Source organism: Chenopodium album, chromosome 7 (genome assembly GCF_948465745.1).
Source record: "Chenopodium album chromosome 7, dcCheAlbu1.1, whole genome shotgun sequence".
Lineage (NCBI taxonomy): Eukaryota > Viridiplantae > Streptophyta > Magnoliopsida > Caryophyllales > Amaranthaceae > Chenopodium > Chenopodium album.
In genome coordinates, this window is record NC_137840.1 from 74,271,995 (window position 1) to 74,285,177 (window position 13,183).

General features: G+C 33.3%; 4 protein-coding genes across 8 annotated transcripts; 2 read left to right on the forward strand and 2 right to left on the reverse strand.

The window, feature by feature from the left end:
- The first annotated feature begins 545 nt into the window (after nucleotides 1–545).
- LOC145639548 (cell division protein FtsY homolog, chloroplastic-like) lies at nucleotides 546–4,928 on the forward strand. Of its 4 annotated transcripts, none has more exons than XM_081690817.1 (12): nucleotides 546–946; nucleotides 1,036–1,140; nucleotides 1,983–2,056; nucleotides 2,379–2,437; nucleotides 2,524–2,561; nucleotides 2,862–2,982; nucleotides 3,098–3,166; nucleotides 3,271–3,353; nucleotides 3,440–3,508; nucleotides 3,657–3,719; nucleotides 3,811–3,934; nucleotides 4,793–4,928. In XM_081690817.1, the coding sequence occupies exons 1-11, from the start codon at nucleotides 653–655 to the stop codon at nucleotides 3,922–3,924; spliced, it is 1,089 nt and encodes a 362-aa protein (XP_081546943.1). In that variant the 5' UTR covers nucleotides 546–652; the 3' UTR covers nucleotides 3,925–3,934; nucleotides 4,793–4,928. The 4 variants fall into 4 exon arrangements, with proteins under 4 accessions (XP_081546943.1, XP_081546942.1, XP_081546941.1 ...); XM_081690816.1 differs by lacking the exon at nucleotides 4,793–4,928 and adding an exon at nucleotides 4,078–4,684; XM_081690815.1 differs by lacking the exon at nucleotides 4,793–4,928 and adding an exon at nucleotides 4,251–4,684 and having other exon boundaries at nucleotides 547–946.
- On the reverse strand, nucleotides 4,776–6,023 carry LOC145639550 (uncharacterized). Its single transcript, XM_081690818.1, has 3 exons — nucleotides 5,689–6,023; nucleotides 5,007–5,153; nucleotides 4,776–4,919 (listed from the first exon to the last, which is right to left on the reverse strand). Exons 1-3 carry the CDS (start codon nucleotides 5,911–5,913, stop codon nucleotides 4,776–4,778), a joined length of 516 nt encoding a protein of 171 aa, XP_081546944.1. The 5' UTR covers nucleotides 5,914–6,023.
- A 1,418-nt stretch (nucleotides 6,024–7,441) lies between these two features.
- LOC145638534 (uncharacterized) lies at nucleotides 7,442–9,553 on the reverse strand. Its single transcript, XM_081689513.1, has 3 exons — nucleotides 9,223–9,553; nucleotides 7,933–8,079; nucleotides 7,442–7,843 (listed from the first exon to the last, which is right to left on the reverse strand). The coding sequence occupies exons 1-3, from the start codon at nucleotides 9,454–9,456 to the stop codon at nucleotides 7,700–7,702; spliced, it is 525 nt and encodes a 174-aa protein (XP_081545639.1). The 5' UTR covers nucleotides 9,457–9,553; the 3' UTR covers nucleotides 7,442–7,699.
- Nucleotides 9,554–10,962: 1,409 nt separating this feature from the next.
- LOC145639552 (elicitor-responsive protein 3-like) lies at nucleotides 10,963–13,181 on the forward strand. Of its 2 annotated transcripts, none has more exons than XM_081690821.1 (5): nucleotides 10,963–11,131; nucleotides 12,170–12,235; nucleotides 12,385–12,514; nucleotides 12,640–12,754; nucleotides 12,905–13,181. In XM_081690821.1, exons 1-5 carry the CDS (start codon nucleotides 11,065–11,067, stop codon nucleotides 12,968–12,970), a joined length of 444 nt encoding a protein of 147 aa, XP_081546947.1. In that variant the 5' UTR covers nucleotides 10,963–11,064; the 3' UTR covers nucleotides 12,971–13,181. The 2 variants fall into 2 exon arrangements, with proteins under 2 accessions (XP_081546947.1, XP_081546948.1); XM_081690822.1 differs by having other exon boundaries at nucleotides 10,966–11,131; nucleotides 12,388–12,514.
- The last annotated feature ends 2 nt before the right edge of the window (nucleotides 13,182–13,183 follow it).

A 13,183-nucleotide genomic window follows, 5' to 3' on the forward strand; every position in this document is an offset into this window, starting at 1 on the left:
GGGTCACACCCCCGGGGCAGTTAACCTTCTTTCTCTTTTGCAGGCCTAGCTCTCGGACAGCAAGGCATAGCTGAGGGACATTCGGACAATCATTGGACATAGCTCTAGGACATCTTGATTACCCTTATTACCCTAAGACTCCCAGGAGCATTCTGTTTCCAGAAACACTAATAAATAATGGAAGAAATGAAATCTATATTCATGCTTGTATAATTTTGAGTTGCGGTAACTAGATTTATGTCCTCCATCCTAAAATAATTAATAAGATGCACTTTTTTCACCACTCATACGCCAACTTCACAAAAAAAACAAACAAGGTCAATTTAGTACCTTATGTATTTAAAGTTTAATCGTGTCATTTATTTTGAAACAAAGAAAGTAACATCTACTTAAAATTAGAGTATCATTCATCGTGTTCAAAGTTGTGCGTAGATAAATATATTGAAATGAGTTTTATTTATTTTTATTTTTTTTTGAAAAAATAAAACGGGAAATTAACCAAAAAAGACTTCATTCTTTTTCTCGCAGAAAGTAATCAAGGAAAATGAGAAAATACGGAGAGTACAAAAAAGGAAGCATATAAAACGACTGCGTTTTACATTATCCTGATGACCTTCAACAAACAACATTTTCATGGTGTAAAATCACAAAAATGGCGTCTGCATCATCTTCTTCCTCACTCTCTCTCCTCTCCAATTCTCTCTCCCAACTCCACACTCGCCAACTCACAGTTCGACCGACCTCGAACCAATTTCAATGTCGAGCTTCCGGCTCAACCGGATTCTTCACCAAATTAGGGCGCCTCATCAAGGAGAAGGCCAAAAGCGACGTCGAGAAAGTTTTCTCAGGTTTCTCCAAAACTCGCGATAATCTTGCCGTCATTGATGAGCTTCTATTGTACTGGAACCTCGACGACACCGACCGCGTCCTCGACGAACTCGAAGAGGTTTTTTTCCATGATTTTTTGGAATTTTTTAGAATTAATTTTACTAGTAGTTGAAAATTGGTGATTTTGTTGTTGTGTTCTGTGTTCAGGCATTGCTTGTGTCTGATTTTGGGCCGAGAATTACGATTAAGATTGTGGATTCTTTGCGAGAAGATATTTTGGCTGGTAAGCTTAAATCTGGACCTGAAATTAAGGTATGATCATTTCATTTCATTATGTAATTAAAGATGATCATCTTTTTATTACATTTCTTAATAGGATGATAATTTTCTTTGGTTTTTGTAATAGAAAATGCATTCATTTTCAGAGATTATATTACTTCGTGTTACAATAAAATTGTAACGGAACAAATTGGATGAGTTGAGATTTAATAATGTAGTCAAGACAAACAACGATGATTTGATGATCATACTATGTATTCACAAATTCTTATGGACTAATGATGATTTATGATTGTTTGTGTTGTGTTACATTTTTTTTTGTGATACGGCTTAACTGATAGGAAAGATTAGTCTAAGCATGTCACATTGTTACTTGTGAGACCATGCTTGATCAATTTTTTGATTTTAGTTTAGTAGAGTCTTATATTGAGTACCTAATTTGGTGTAGTGGAATGTTGGTTAGGAATTCAGGGATATTAGATGGTTTAGTAGTTTCCTAATGGTTGCTGCTTATGAAGGCATTTAATTGCGTTGAAATATTGTCCGTTGAGTGATGATATTCATGAAAAAGCTTCAAATGTCTTTAAATAGAAATAGGATATGCTTAAATTTCATACATACTTCCTCTTATACAAAATTGGGGAAAGAGTTGAAGAGTGAAAAAATATGCTTATAGTAATCTTTGCCTAAATAGTACACAGATTGTACGTGAAAAAGAGCTTTAAATTAATCAAAGTTATGGCTACAAATTACTCCATTTGTGTGGGGGTTGGGATGATGTGGCTATCGATTCTGGATGGGGTACATATGGTGTTTTTTTTTTTGCTTTGGCGACTGGTGTTGAAAATCACTTCCATTGATTTTCATCTGTGTAGGATGCCTTGAAGAGGAGTGTTCTCGAGTTGTTAACTGAGAAAGGAAGTAAGACAGAACTTCAGCTGGGATTTAGGTCCTCAATCTGTGAATCTTACATACTTCCTCCATTTTTTTTACGCTTTGATGATTTATTGCCTAGTCTTGTGAGATTTGTTGGTTCACCTTGATTTATGGTTTAACTATGTCAAATTTTATAATTGTAGATATTAGTAATTAAAGATGTTATTCATTGAAATATCAAATATTGCATTGGCAAGCTTGAAAAATAAAAAGCAGTGTATTAAGTAAAAAAAAAAAAAAATACAATACAGAGGAATTATTTGCATAGTTAAAATCATCTGGGCTGCTGGGCTTAGAAAACTCAACACACTGTTGGTTGTTGCCCTGTCTTGTAGGAAACCTGCTGTAATCATGATAGTTGGTGTTAATGGAGGCGGAAAAACAACTTCTCTTGGTAAGTGCATAACACGATTCTTCAGATTTGCTTTTAATCATGTCATAACTATTACGGAGTATCTTATGTCCTGTCTTTCTTTGCAGGGAAGTTGGCTTATAGATTGAAGAAAGAAGGAGCTAAGGTTAGTTTGGAGTCTTTCCCTCAAGCTTTGCCTTAGTGCTTAAACTGTGATTTTTTTTTTTTCTTTCCGTTTCTTTTGTGTGAGTAGCCTGTTTTTCTACGGGAGTTACTAAATAGTGAGAAATACTCATTCATACTTTATAAAAGACCTGAGTAGTGCAAATCCTGATGAATAATCAACAGCACAAAATTCATAGAAAGAATTTATTAACATCATAAGAGGGATATTTTTCAGCTATGGAAGGGGCATTAACAGTGCTAAATCTATATTTGCTTGACCTCATGTTATCTATTGTTTCAGATACTATTGGCAGCAGGTGATACATTTCGAGCTGCTGCGAGCGATCAGCTTGAGATCTGGGCTGAGCGAACAGATTGTGAAATTGTAGTGGCAGAGAAAGAGAAGGCAAAAGCATCATCAGGTGGGACTTCAAAACTTAAAACGTTTTAGTATAACAATAGGATTCCTGTGTTAGGCCTCTTGGCTGATGACAGATGACAGTGCAAACTGACATTAAGATTGTGCTTTCTGAATAGTTCTTACTCAGGCTGTTAAAAGAGGAAAGGAAGACAAATATGATATTGTTCTATGTGATACATCTGGCCGTAAGCGCTCTGCATCTCTGAAAACATCTGCTGTACTCTCTCTTTTTTTTTTTTTTTTTTTTTTTTTTTTGGTGGTTTTATTATAAGCAACTTCATTTCCTTAGGTCTTCATACGAATTACAGTCTCATGGAGGAGTTGATAGCCTGTAAAAAAGCTGTGGGTAAAGTAATTTCCGGTGCTCCTAATGTAAGAAGCTTATTAACTTCCATATCATTAGAGTTGCTATTTAATTAGAGTTGCTATTTAATCCGGAATGTGTTTTGATTTCGCAGGAGATTCTGCTTGTTTTGGACGGAACAACTGGTTTAAATATGCTTCCTCAGGCCAGGGAGTTTAATGAAGTATTGCCCCTAACCTTATTTTTATACTGCAAGCTCATTTGCTTTGTTTGGCTGTAATGTTCCAGCTGTCTAGCTTGATGATCCATCTTTGCCCTTCATTGCGGAATCGTTTGCCAATATCTGACTTGTTAGACCTCTTCACTGGCAGGTTGTTGGAGTGACTGGATTAATCTTGACAAAACTTGATGGTTCTGCAAGAGGTGGTTGCGTGGTAATTAGTAATTACTTTTAATCCAAATCTTTTCTGGACATGATTATTCTATTTCTTTGGTATTCATCTCGACTGTTAAATTGGCATGCAGGTCAGCGTGGTAGATGAGCTTGGCATTCCTGTGAAATTTGTGGGTGTTGGTGAGGGCGTGGAGGATCTTCAACCTTTTGACGCTGAAGCCTTCGTTGATGCCATATTTCCATAATGTGTAATTGGTGAGAGGTTATATTGATGGCCCTAATTTTGGTTAACATGCACATGCATCTGAATTCTGAAGTGACTAAAACCATTCATATTAGTCCATCTATCCTACATGATCTTAGGCACAACCTTCCTAATAGTTGCCTATTGTTGTAAGGTTGTTACATATGGACCCTCCCTACCACAATGGAATTATCTCGGGTGATGATTATTAATGTGGCAATACATTGATCATGAACATTCCTCCCTTTCATTTAGTCAGAAGAGGAAATTATTGTAAGATGTTCAAAGAAAGATCATTCAGTTACTTTGTTTTGCTCACTTGCTTAGGTGTTGTATGTATCTTCACAAGATTTAGCCAACCAAATGAGATTACAATTTAAAAACTGCAAGCTAAATTGCAAGTCAAGCAACTGAAGCTGAAAGATAGATGACCATCATGATGATATAGGATGCAGTTACAGAGATTGAAGCACGCCAAGGAAAAGCCCTCGGCCATGATATCAATGTGTTGTCCATGATTTGCATCACTCCAAGTATTTATTGTGCTAGTCCATCTTTTGTAATCTCTCAGGTAGCCTAGATATATGCAAAATACTCACTGATGTATTATAACTTTCCGCCGAAATTGTACAAGGTTCTTGCCCTATTATTATGAGCTACTTCGTTGATGGGAGATATATCTGTAGAGTGGCTTCATCTTGAAATGTATCAACATGAAATGTAATTAATGGTAATTTTGTGGAAATTTTGGAGGTTAAAAAGTTTCAATATGTCCTCGATATACATTACCCTGATCAATTACAACTTCTACACAACATGGGATTTCCTAATGAAGAAATTGTAATAAAACAGCTATAATTTTGCTGCAGGGAGTTGATGAAAAGTAGCTTGAGCAGTGTAAAGCAGCTTCTTCGTCTCTTTTAGTCTGATTTCAATTGATACTACGGTTAAGTTTCTTCCACTCCTCACAACCGATCCAACAGCATTCAACTCGGCCTGCATCACATAGTACTTTCAAGTTAGACGATCAACTTAACCAGTCACTGCAATACAATCTCCCAGTTTCCATTGAGATTAGCTTACATTCATGGGAGCAGAAGAAAGGTAGGAAATGCTGAGCTCGACAAGAAACAAAGGCTTCTCCTCTGCTACTATGGTTCGAGCACACGCTATGGCTAGCCTTTCAGCTATACTTGCCACTGCTCCTCCATGCAACCCCTTGTAGTAGTTCTGAAACAATACACCAAATATAATTCTACTAATTAAGTTGATTACTCTTTGATCATGCTATCTAACTGCATTCTACAACATATAAATCAAAATCAAAGACCAAGAACATACTTCGTATAAGAATAATAAGTTAACAACGCCACCAATTCAAAATTTTTACATGAAGATTTAGCCTCATGTTTGTTTTGATTGGCACATTTATGCTCATAAACTCCAATTACTCGTTTCCTTGCCAAGTGAACATTTCGAACTATTGTATACTCGAATTATTTGCTTATTTGTTGATTAAATGAGCAAATAAACCGAGTGTACATAACAAATTCTACATGAACCCATATAAATCTAACTACACAGTAAATAAGTAACACTAAAATCCAATTCATTGGGATTATACACACTCATAAACTATAAATCTATAATAATTTGAAAAAAAATATTCTCACCAAATTCGAAAAAATAACTAACAAGTACAATTAGCAATAAAATAAAATATAATCATCATAGAATGTTTAATTAGTAAAGTAGTGAAGCTTACGGCAACAGAAGGTAGGACGGAAAAGGAGCAAGAAACATGGCCTCGAGAAATGGAATCAACTTTGAGAAGATTGATCAATAATTCAGATATTAAGTCGTGATTACTCGAAATTTTTGGGAGTTGAAGAGAGATGCCCAGACCTTGGAAGAATTGCAGGGTTGATGATTCAATCGTCTCTTCCTCTTCAATTTGTTGTTGCTCCAACTTTTTCTTAGAATTTTCCATCGCAATTTTCCGAAATTATTTGATTTTTGAGGAGAGAGAAAGTTTGAGATTGGGGGACGGGAATTAGGGGTACTCGTACTCCGACTATTGGGGGTAGATCTGACTATACATGCTATTGGTAAGGGTGTAGTAGCAAATTAGCCCCAACACTTTTATTGCAGGTGTAAAGTAACCCCATAACTTTTATTTGTAGCAAATTAACCCCACAACTTAATATAATTGTGCAATCAAAACCTATACATCAAATTTGAGCAAAATCACATTAAAATATATAAATTTCATAAAATATACTCCAATAAAAGACAAAAAAAAGTTAAAAAAAATTAATTACATCCAAAATATTGTGCATATACATTATCATACATATTAAATACATACTATAAAATATAGAAATTATCGACACTGAAAATATGACAAAGGGCGAAAAAATTAACGGAATTTAGCAAACCATCATACTTGATTAATCTCTTCAATTGCTCACATTTAATTGAAATGGTAAGAAATATAACGCATGTATAATACTCTTAATGCTTATTATTATTACAAAAAATTAGCATGTTTTGATGAATTTATTGTTAAATAATGATGCTCAGATGTACGTTGCACGATATGTTAAGTTTTGGGGTCCATTTGCTATAATTAAAAGTTAAGGGGGTAATTTGAACATAGAGTTAAAGTCTTGGTGCTAATTTGCTATATTTTGGTAAGGTTTCTATTTTTAAGAGTATAGGAATTGAATTGAATTGAATTACTCGTATTAAATTTCGTATTGAAATATGAAGGGTACAGAGTATCATATTATTTTCGTAGCTTTCAAGACTTGATCTCAAAAATTATCGGGAGTGTAGGAGATGTATCATGAAGTCATATAATATTGTTTGAAAATCATATACAACCATTAGTCAATCACATAATGAATTAATGGAACGTGACGACCTTAAGCCAATGAAAGGAGACAAATACGTAAACAACAAAATCGACAATTTAAAAAAGAAGCTAGAAATTGATATTAATCAAACAAGACTATCACATAACTATATTTTTTTCTTCCGCGTATACCAAAGTATATATGACTTAAATTGAGAGAGTATGAAAAGAAGTCGATATCCTAATGTTGCAGCTAAAATGGAGTGCTATACATATTGGTGTTGTGTTTGATACTCACCCATCCATGTTACTTACACCCTTGTTTTATTGTTTACAATCTTTACATAATATTGTTTATTCCTAGCTAATGGAATGAATTTTTTTTTTAACACATAAAAGACGAAATATATTACTTAATCAAAGAGTTTACACAACAAGTGTTCCACAAATTAAAAGCAACAACAACAGGCCTCAACCCGTTAACAAAATCTGAGGCCCTTACATGAACTGAAGATAATAAGCATTCATGAAACAGAAAATTAGCTAATGGAATGAATTGTATGAATGGAATGGAAGCCTAGCTAGATTTGATAATCCTTTTTAAAATAACCACAATAAATCATCATGATATTAATGTACTTACGTAATTTTAATATGACAATCATGATCTCTTCAAATAAAATAAAAAGAGGGTTCTCATAAGTATAGTACATACAATGTTTTCTATAAAGACTAGGTATAAATTATTAGATGCGTCTATGACTCTATGGTACACGTGGTACATACCTATAAGATGTGCGCGTAGGGTCTTTGACATGCTTGCCCAATGCCCATGACGGACAACGTGAATAATAATCCGAATACATCAATACAACTATACAAGTACTATTAATCGAATCATAAATCTAGCACATACACATCATAATTTTGAGATAGGGAGATGATAGAAAGTAGCTTGAGAAATGTAAAGCAGCTTCTTCGAATCTTTTGGTTTGATTTCAATTGATACTACTGTTAAGTTTCTTCCGCTCCTCAAAACCTTTCCATCAGCAACCAACTCAGCCTGCACCATATATAGTACTTATAACTTAGATTTTTTCAATAATAACTCGTAATTGCAATAAAACTGTCTAGTTATATTCTATGACTTACATTCATTGAAGCAGCAGAAAGGTAGGATATGCTTTGTTCACCAAGAAACAATGGCTTCTCCTCCCCTACCATGGTTCGAGCACACGCTGTGGCTAGCCTTTCGGCCACACTTGCCACTACTCCTCCTTGCAACCCCTCATAGTAGTTCTGAATGAAATTAAACACCATACATGATTTTGAAATTTTAATTACTTAGTGATCGTCACGTACAAAAAAAAATTATAGTGACACACTAGCACGTACGAGTTATAAATCTTTTGAACGACTGTACTTCAATTTATACGGTTACCTATACCTAACGATGTAATTTAAATCAAAGGACGACTCTTGTCCTGAGACTCAAAGCCAAACACATGGAATACTTGACAAATCATAGAATATACGAGTACTTCGTACTCCCTCCGTTTTTAAATACTTGCTCCATTTCTTCATGCGCGGAGTTTTAGGAGAAATTGGAGAAAATAATAATATATGAAGGTAGTGGGGCAAGTGGAAGAGTAAAAAATTGTAAAAAGCAAAAGTAGTAGAGAGGATTAAAAGAGAGAAAATATGTGGTGGGTCTACTAGGTGAGATAAATTAGTTAAATATTGTAAAAGCTTTCCAAATAAAGAAAGTGAAGCAAGTATTTAAAAACAGCCGAAAAAAAAAAGTGGAGCAAGTATTTAAAAACGGAGGGAGTATCATTTTCTATTTCATTTATACACCTTTTTATTACACGCATCACACACATATTGTTGTTGAAACTTTGAAGTTTTCAAAAAAGAAACCATAGGTGTATTACATACTGTAATTGGATCAGATCAAAAAATTTAGATCGGACAAGATCTTCATATATGGAGCATTTTTTACTTTGATTTGCTTATTATTATCAAATATCTTAATTATATATTGTTGAAAATTAAAATTTAGAAAATTAATCATTGAGATATGTCATGTAATATCCCATCTAATAGTATTTTTAAGCATTAGTGGACAAATGCAATCATACAACTATTCAAGAGATTAGATCAAATAAATTTTAGACTAAACCTTAATAATACGAATACATATCAAATTAACACACACACCTTATATGCTAGGTGAAGAGGACATAACCTTAGCATAAGCATATTTATGTTACCTTATACAAGTCAATCTAACTTGAAATTATTCGCACTTGTACAAAACATACAATTTTGACTATTAAGTAATACATATGATAAGGGGAAAAAAAACGTGCATACTCAATGTATGGAATGTTAAGTGTTGATAAGGGCGAAAGGAGGTAAAACGAGTATGTAGTAACTTACGACGAAAGGAGGTAGAACGGAAAAGGAGCAAGTAACACGACCACGAGAAATGGAATCGACTTTGAGAAAATGAACCATTAGTTGTGACATGTAGTCGTGACCATTGGTGTTTAAGGGCAGTGACTCAATTGAGCTACCCAATTCTTCAAAGAAATCTAATGTTTTTGCAACAGCTTTTTCTAAAACTATTTGTTGTTCATGTTGATGGTCTACTTTTTTCTTAGAATCATCCATTTTTGCAATTCCACAAATCTTTCTAATTTTAGGAGAGAGAAAGTGAAAAGAAGGAGAGATCACTTATCCTAAACAGAGCAAGTGGAGTATGTGGTAGTGTGATGGTAGGTGTTTCTAGTTCTATGTAAAGGTGCAATAATGATGTGATAAATTGTCAATAATAATGTAAATGTGCATAGTTAGTACACTACTCCGTATTACACTGTAATACATTGCTCACAAAAAAACTCTAATACTACGTACTAGTACTCTTTAATGAGGGTTGGTCTAGATATTTTAGGAAAGTATCCAATGGTATCAACCGACCGTTTTTACTCATCACACAAAAATTGTTTGTACATTTGTACTCTCTCTTGTGTTTAATTGTTACACCTTTTGTGGTTGTGATAACCCCCAAAAAAAAAAAATGTAATTTTAATATATTGAACCGCTATTATCGTGAGCGGTTCTTTTAATTAAAGAAAATTAAAATAAAGTGTGATATTATTTAATTAAAAGAATCATTAACGGTGTTTGCGCTAAACCAAAAGTTTTTTAAAAAATGAATAAAATTTAATGAAACTTACACCAATCCTATGTGGACAATATGGTGAGAATAAAAAAAAATTTATATCGACGCAAGTAGGAAATTAATTTACATTAAAGCAATTTATAGAGAAATCGTTCCTTACAAACAAATCTCTGCCTTATAAAAAGTGATTCATATAATTGGCTGTAGCCTGTAGGTGATCCAGGTGGGCTCAATCCGACTTTAGGGAGAATACAAACATAAAAATTCGGTTGTTTTTTTTTTTGGTAGGACAAATCATGGGCAAGCATTTTATACATGACTTTTCCAAACCATAGATTAATATGATTCCAATAATATAATATTTGACTTGAGCCTAATGAACCTACGAAATATTACATACATGAACTCTTATTAATTAATTATAGATTTAGGCCTTTTCACTTCACTTTAAAAAAAAAAAAATATTCTGTAAAAATAATTTCAATTCAGTAAACTTAATTTCAAGTCAGTAAAAATAAGTTCAGTTCAGCAAAAATAATTACACTTCAGTAAAAATAATTTCAGTTCAGTAAAAATCAGTAAATTTAAAGAAGAAATATAATTGAAAATCAGTAAAAATAATTTTAGTTCAATAAAATTAATTTCAATTCAGTAAAAATAATTTAAGTTCAGCAAAAATAATTTCATTTCATTAAAAAAGAATTTAATTCAGCAAAAATAAAGTAAAATGAACGTAGCCAGGTGACACTACCACAAATCTACAATGTAATAGCCGCCTTCAGCAGATGGCTAATATAATTTTTGGACACAAGAAAAGATAGTCTACCAAATATTTTTTGTAAATTTCTAATTCAAAAAGAATGGTGACAAGCTGGAAAATGGGTCAATAAAAATAATTAAGAGAGACTAATTAATTAAGTTCCCATATAAATCAACTCTGCCTTTGACATTCCCATTCTCTGTTTTCTGTCTCTCCTCGTTTTTTCTGAGAAAAACCAAAAGAGAGACAGAACAATATTATTCATAAACATTAAATTAAATTCCAATTAATTTTGTAAACCAAAGTTTTAATTTTTATTATTGGGATTTGAAGAAAAATGGCTCAGGGAAAGCTTGAAGTCCTCCTCGTCTCTGCCAAAGGCCTTGACAACTCTGATTTCCTCTGTAATTTTCTCTTTCTCTTTATTTTTATCTTAATTTTTGTTGATCATTTTATATAATTATTTTGTTGTATGATTTTAATCGCATTTTATCGTTGATTTGGCGTTATGATATCTCTTGATCTCACATTAAGAAAATTGAAATGTTGATTTATTAGATTTGAGATTTTGATCAAAGAAAGTTGAGATTTTTGTTTGATTAAATGGTGGACATTTTATAATTAGGACAAGAAATTTGCGATAATGATGAATTGATTGTTATTTGCTAATGATCATAATTATGTTGGTCAACTTTCTTTCAACCTAACCCACCTCTAATTGCGGGAGAATTTTGATCATCATCCTTTGACCCTCTATTTGTTAAAGTCTTTACATTTTATTGTTACTCCCAAATTATTTTATTCCTAGTTTTAAGGTTTCACTTTTCTTTTGTTGTCAGACTTACAAGGGGTGCAATTTCTTATATACACCCGAGTGTACCTCCAAATTATTTTATTCCTTGTTTTATGGTTTCACTTTTCTTTTGTTGTCGGACTCAGGAGGGGTGCAATATCTTACATACACCCGAGTGTACCTAATGTTGGGAAAATGTGAGATTTGTTAAATGAGATCTTACACCTAAACGAAAGGCGGATTATTGACAAGTATTAACAATTATCTTTAGTGTAAAAGTTTATATATGATGTGTTCAATGGAATTATAACAAAATGAATGTGGGTTATTTGGCCATTGATGATATGTAATCATGATTCCTAATTTCTTTCTTGTTTTGTTGAGATTTCTTTATTTGAGTCTGAATCTGGTCCATAGAATACCATTATTTTGAATAATAAACATTAATATCATTGTTTTTTGTTGCTAAGGTAACATGGGGGATTTTTTCTAAAGATAATAACATGACAAATTGTGTTCAATAACTACCTTAGCATTATGTCAAATAAGATGGAATCTTAATTTCCACCCCAACAAGTTGTCTCTTAAAAATGACATTTTATCATACTATATGTTATAAATTGATTGAATGTTTGTTGATGTTATTCAGCTAGCATGGATCCATATGTCATTCTTACTTGCCGCACTCAGGAACAGAAGAGTAGCATTGCAAAAGGTGTGTCTTAGGCTCTAAAACTCGCACCAGTATGGTCGCGTATTTCATTTGATGTGCAACTAATTGATAAGTACTAGCCATCCCTTGTATGCAAACTAATGGAAAAGCCGAAAACTAACTAAGCTTGTCATATTGATGAACCATGGCAGCAGATGAAGGATCAGCCCCGGAATGGAATGAGACATTTTTGTTTACTGTCTCAGGACATGTTCCTGAACTCCATCTCAAACTTATGGACAAGGATACCTTTACTGCTGATGATTTTGTTGGCGAGGCAAAGTAAGATGGATAGAATTGTTGTCTGATAACCTTAAGTATAGTCCACAAAATGTTAGAAATCGCGTCTTTTTGTAAGATGATTACTGAAGACAATTCTGAAAGTTTTCATCTGTATATCATTGCAGCATTCCTCTGAGTGTAGTTTTTGAGGAAGGAAGTCTTCCACCAACATCTTACAATGTAGTCAAAGATGGAGAATTCAAGGGGGAAATCAAAGTCGGACTTACTTTCACTCCTGAGGTAACCACTGATCTATAACTTATTGTGACAATATGGTGATGTTCTGTAACTATTTTAACTCCTTGCAATTAGCTAATGCGCGATTGTCTCACTTGAGACTCCATCAATATCCCAATGCGTGATCAATGATCTATATATAATTAATCGCAGGCATACCATAGCCGTGATCTTCCAGAGGAGGAATTCGGAGGATGGAAACAATCATCATACAACTAAATTAGAGTTCTAGCTACTGCAGGTGGTGGTGCAATCTACTTGTTTCTTTGGCATTTCAGCAATCAGAAGACGTCAGATTTTTCTTACTGCTAGGACAGTTCTTTTTGTCATATTTTTAGATTTCTCTGTTTGTTTCAATTTTGAAGTACTTCACCAATCACCTGAGTAACTGAGTTTGTTTGAAAGTCATGAATTTTAATGGAACAATATTCT